Source organism: Columba livia, chromosome 17 (genome assembly GCF_036013475.1).
Source record: "Columba livia isolate bColLiv1 breed racing homer chromosome 17, bColLiv1.pat.W.v2, whole genome shotgun sequence".
NCBI classification, from domain to species: Eukaryota; Metazoa; Chordata; class Aves; order Columbiformes; family Columbidae; genus Columba; species Columba livia.
Window position 1 is genome coordinate 6,921,850 of NC_088618.1, and position 3,337 is coordinate 6,925,186.

Below are 3,337 nucleotides of genomic sequence, written 5' to 3' on the forward strand. Positions count from 1 at the left end.
GCAGAATGTGTGCAACTGAACCCCACCAACCTCTGCCCCCCGCGCACCAAGGGACACCATTCTGCACCAAACATTTACATGCACACACACTTACGTCTTTTCCTCGTGGTAACCCCTTAAAGGCAAATATAGTTACAAAACCTTCATGTTAATTAAATGGGATACAACTAGAATTGAATATTTTGTTTAAAAAATGTAAAATCAACAGTGTGTTCTTTGGACAGTAGAATTGAAAAAGCTCAGTTTCTTAGGTGTTTTCCTGCTGCCCCAGCTTCCCCTGTGTCCTTTTTGGATACTGTTGTAGTATGCAGAGTCCAGACCCTCTGATTTTCACAAAATTTGCAAGAATGTGCTATCTTAAGACCTCTGTTCTGCCCTCATTTTGTTTAAAAGTAGCTAATAGTTCAGAAGAGCGACAAGGCTGACAGGCAGGTGGCATATATATTTTATTTCATTATGAAACGAGGCTCCAGGAGGGATTCTCCAGTGTGCTCTATTTGTGGTTGATGGCACAGAAGTGACAGAAAGCAGCTTTCAGATGTCTTCAGCCAAATGAATTTTCAATTACAGGGATGGCAGGATGAGGGAAGGTGCGTTCCTGCCTCATTTCATGGTGAGAATGGCTGATGGACATGCTGCAAGTGGCTACTCAATGTTGTTTTCTTCTTGCCCAATGCGCAGAGCTTCCTGCGTGATGTGCCAGCTCTGCGCTCAGCACAAAATAATCCATTTTGTTTGGGCTTTTTCAATAACATTCATCACTGTAGTATGTGGGTATTTGGCTCTCAAGAGCAGTGTGGGGAGGGGAGGGCTCTATAATATCCATTACATGTCATTTCCTTATGTTCAAATCACAGCTCTTACTGTCCTCAGTTGCAGTTATAAATGCTCGTGACTTCGGTATTTCAGGGCCTCAGTTTGTTATGCAGGGGGGAAAAAAAAGGGAAACATATCTGAAGTAGTATGGCATAACTGAATTGTGAACTGTATACTGCCAGCTGGGAAGGAAGCCAATTAGAAATATTTGATTGCTTTAATGATAGACAGTCCATTCTCTTCCTACAACCTCCTGCTTGGATTTCTGCCCAAGTCGAGAGAACTTGGTGACCTGAGACCTAGTGCCTCATGTCACTCCTAGGTATTTGACTATGAGGCTACTGCAAAGGTGATTTTGCTGTGTCTGTAGTCCAATTATATGGATAGTTTAGTGGGGTGGGTCAGATCTTCAGCAACTTTTATTTAAGGGTTAGCATGCTGTCCACTCATTATACAGAGCCCCATTCACGTATTTTTCACTTGTAGGTCAAGGCCTCCCAACTCAATGGGTATGTCATCAGGTTATCGGCAGGAAGAAGAGCTACAATTTCAGTGTCAGAGGACAAGGGGATGTGCACAGGTTGTCACACGGAAGGTAAGGAATGAATGGTGCCCCTCACAGAACGTCTGCCAGTAGGACATGGCTGCGCAGTGTGGAGGAGCCACCCAGCATCCCGGTGTTTGTCCCTCTGTCCCAGGCACAGCCTGAGGACAGGCAATGAGGTTTGTGCTGAGTATGACTCGCCATATTTGGCAGCAGTTTGCCTGTTTCAGAAGTATTTATTTTAAATAGCTCTTCCCTTGCCACTTGTTTCTTGTCTATGATTTCTCCATACTTATGCTGATGTAACTTTAGCGGAGCTGTGTGGCAAAGTGGATCAGGGAAGAACCCAGGGCTAAAGGGAGCCTGGGGTGAGCGGCAGGGGTGGAGTGGATGAAGTTATTTTTAAACTGAATCAGCAGGCTGAAATAGTATTGAGAAGAGTAGCTTTAGGAGTGGAGATGGGAATTGGAAATCTAGGAGTTACAACAGACCGCAAGGGCTCAGTGTGTGTGGAACACAGTTTCAGTCCTACAAAAACTGGAAAGAAACTGAGATTCCTGATTCTTAGCTGTGAAAGTGAAAAGTCCAGAATGCGGTGTCCTTCCCTGCTGGTCAACAAAGTGGATGGCAGTTTACTGCAGCAGTGTAGGGGCTCAGATGTCAGCCAAGTAAGATCTACTGCATCAAGTTTAAATGCCCATCACAAGGCATCCACGAACATTACATACTTAGCTGTACTTTTAAAGGAAAACTGTATCACTGCCTGCCACCCAGTTCTTGTAATGCAAGACTGAAACACAAATCACACCTTTTCCACATCACTCATGGGGGTTTCACAGCCTTTGCACTACCAGACCAGCCGAAGAGCCCGGGTGACCTGGCGTCCTCCGGCAGATGCAATTGCAGAGCACGGAGCTCAGGAGCCGCCCAGCCGCTCCTGCCCCGCACGCAGCAGAGGCTGCTGGCTGCAGGGACCCGCGGCAGCGGAATGTCCCGCAGCAGAGCAGCGTCTCTGAGAACCGGAGCCCTCGGTGCGCTCGCTGAGAGCGGCGCAGCCTCCGGCGGCGCGACGTGCGGCCGGGCAGCGGCCACGCCTGAGGCTTCGTGCGAACGCACCCGGGGATTTCCCGGTGAGGGGCGGCTGCGAGCTGCAGCAGCGCCGGGAGGCGGCCCCGGCCGGCCCGCTGCAGCCCCCGGCCCGCTGAACACCGCTCCGCTCCGGCCCGCAGCTCCGCAACGGGCGAGAAGGGCCCCGGCGGCCGCGGGCCCGGGCGTGCGGCACAGCCCGGCCCAGCCGCGAGCGAGGCCAAGTCCCCGCAGGGCCCTCCCGAGCGCCCCGCGGGTTCCCCGCCCGCTCCCGGGGCTCCGGCGGCGCTCGGGTCCAGGCCCGGCGGCCCCACGGGCTCGGCCGCGCTCGGCGCGGCTGCGGGCCGTGTGTGCGCCGAGGGAGGGACGGAGCGGGTCAGACCGCGCGGAGGGCGGGGATAACCCCGCGGTGGCCGTCACGTGGAGCAGATGAAAGGGAAGCGGCTTGGCAGGGCGGAGAGCAGCCGGGGCGAGGGACAGGGAGCGCGGGGCAGGCGGCGGCGAGGAGCGGGGCGCAGCGCGGCGGGAGGGCTGCTGCCATGGGGCGCTGACCCGCCCGGGACCCCGGCCCCGGAGCTGGAGCCGCTCGGGAGCGATGCTTGGCGGCGGGGCGCCGCTCCCCCCCGCCGCGCGATGAGGGGCTGCGGGGCCGGCGCGGGGCCGGCCGTGCCGCCGCCGCTGCTGCTCGGGCTGCTGCTGGCCGCGGCGCCGGGCGCGGCGCTGGGCAAGGAGACGGCGTTCGTGGAGGTGGTGCTCTTCGAGTCCAGCCCCAGCGGCGACTACACCACCTACACCACGGGGCTGCAGGGCCGCTTCTCCCGCGCGGGGGCCACGCTGAGCGCCGAGGGCGAGATCGTGCAGGTGAGCGCCGGCCGGGGGGCGCCGCCTGCC

General features: G+C 56.1%; 1 protein-coding gene across 3 annotated transcripts in view; it reads left to right on the plus strand.

Annotated features, from left to right (window-relative positions):
• The first annotated feature begins 2,860 nt into the window (after window positions 1–2,860).
• Window positions 2,861–3,337, plus strand: part of ZNRF3 (zinc and ring finger 3) — a 73,051-nt gene continuing 72,574 nt past the window's right edge. For 2 of the 3 annotated variants that reach the window (XM_065033044.1, XM_065033040.1), the window contains exon 1: window positions 2,863–3,307. Coding sequence is in view for 2 of the 3 variants with exons in the window: in XM_065033040.1 (XP_064889112.1) it covers window positions 2,876–3,307 (432 nt within the window). In the remaining variant the exon portion in view is untranslated. Of the gene's footprint in view, window positions 3,308–3,337 lie in introns of all 3 variants that reach the window. The other variant, XM_065033041.1, reaches the window with a different exon arrangement.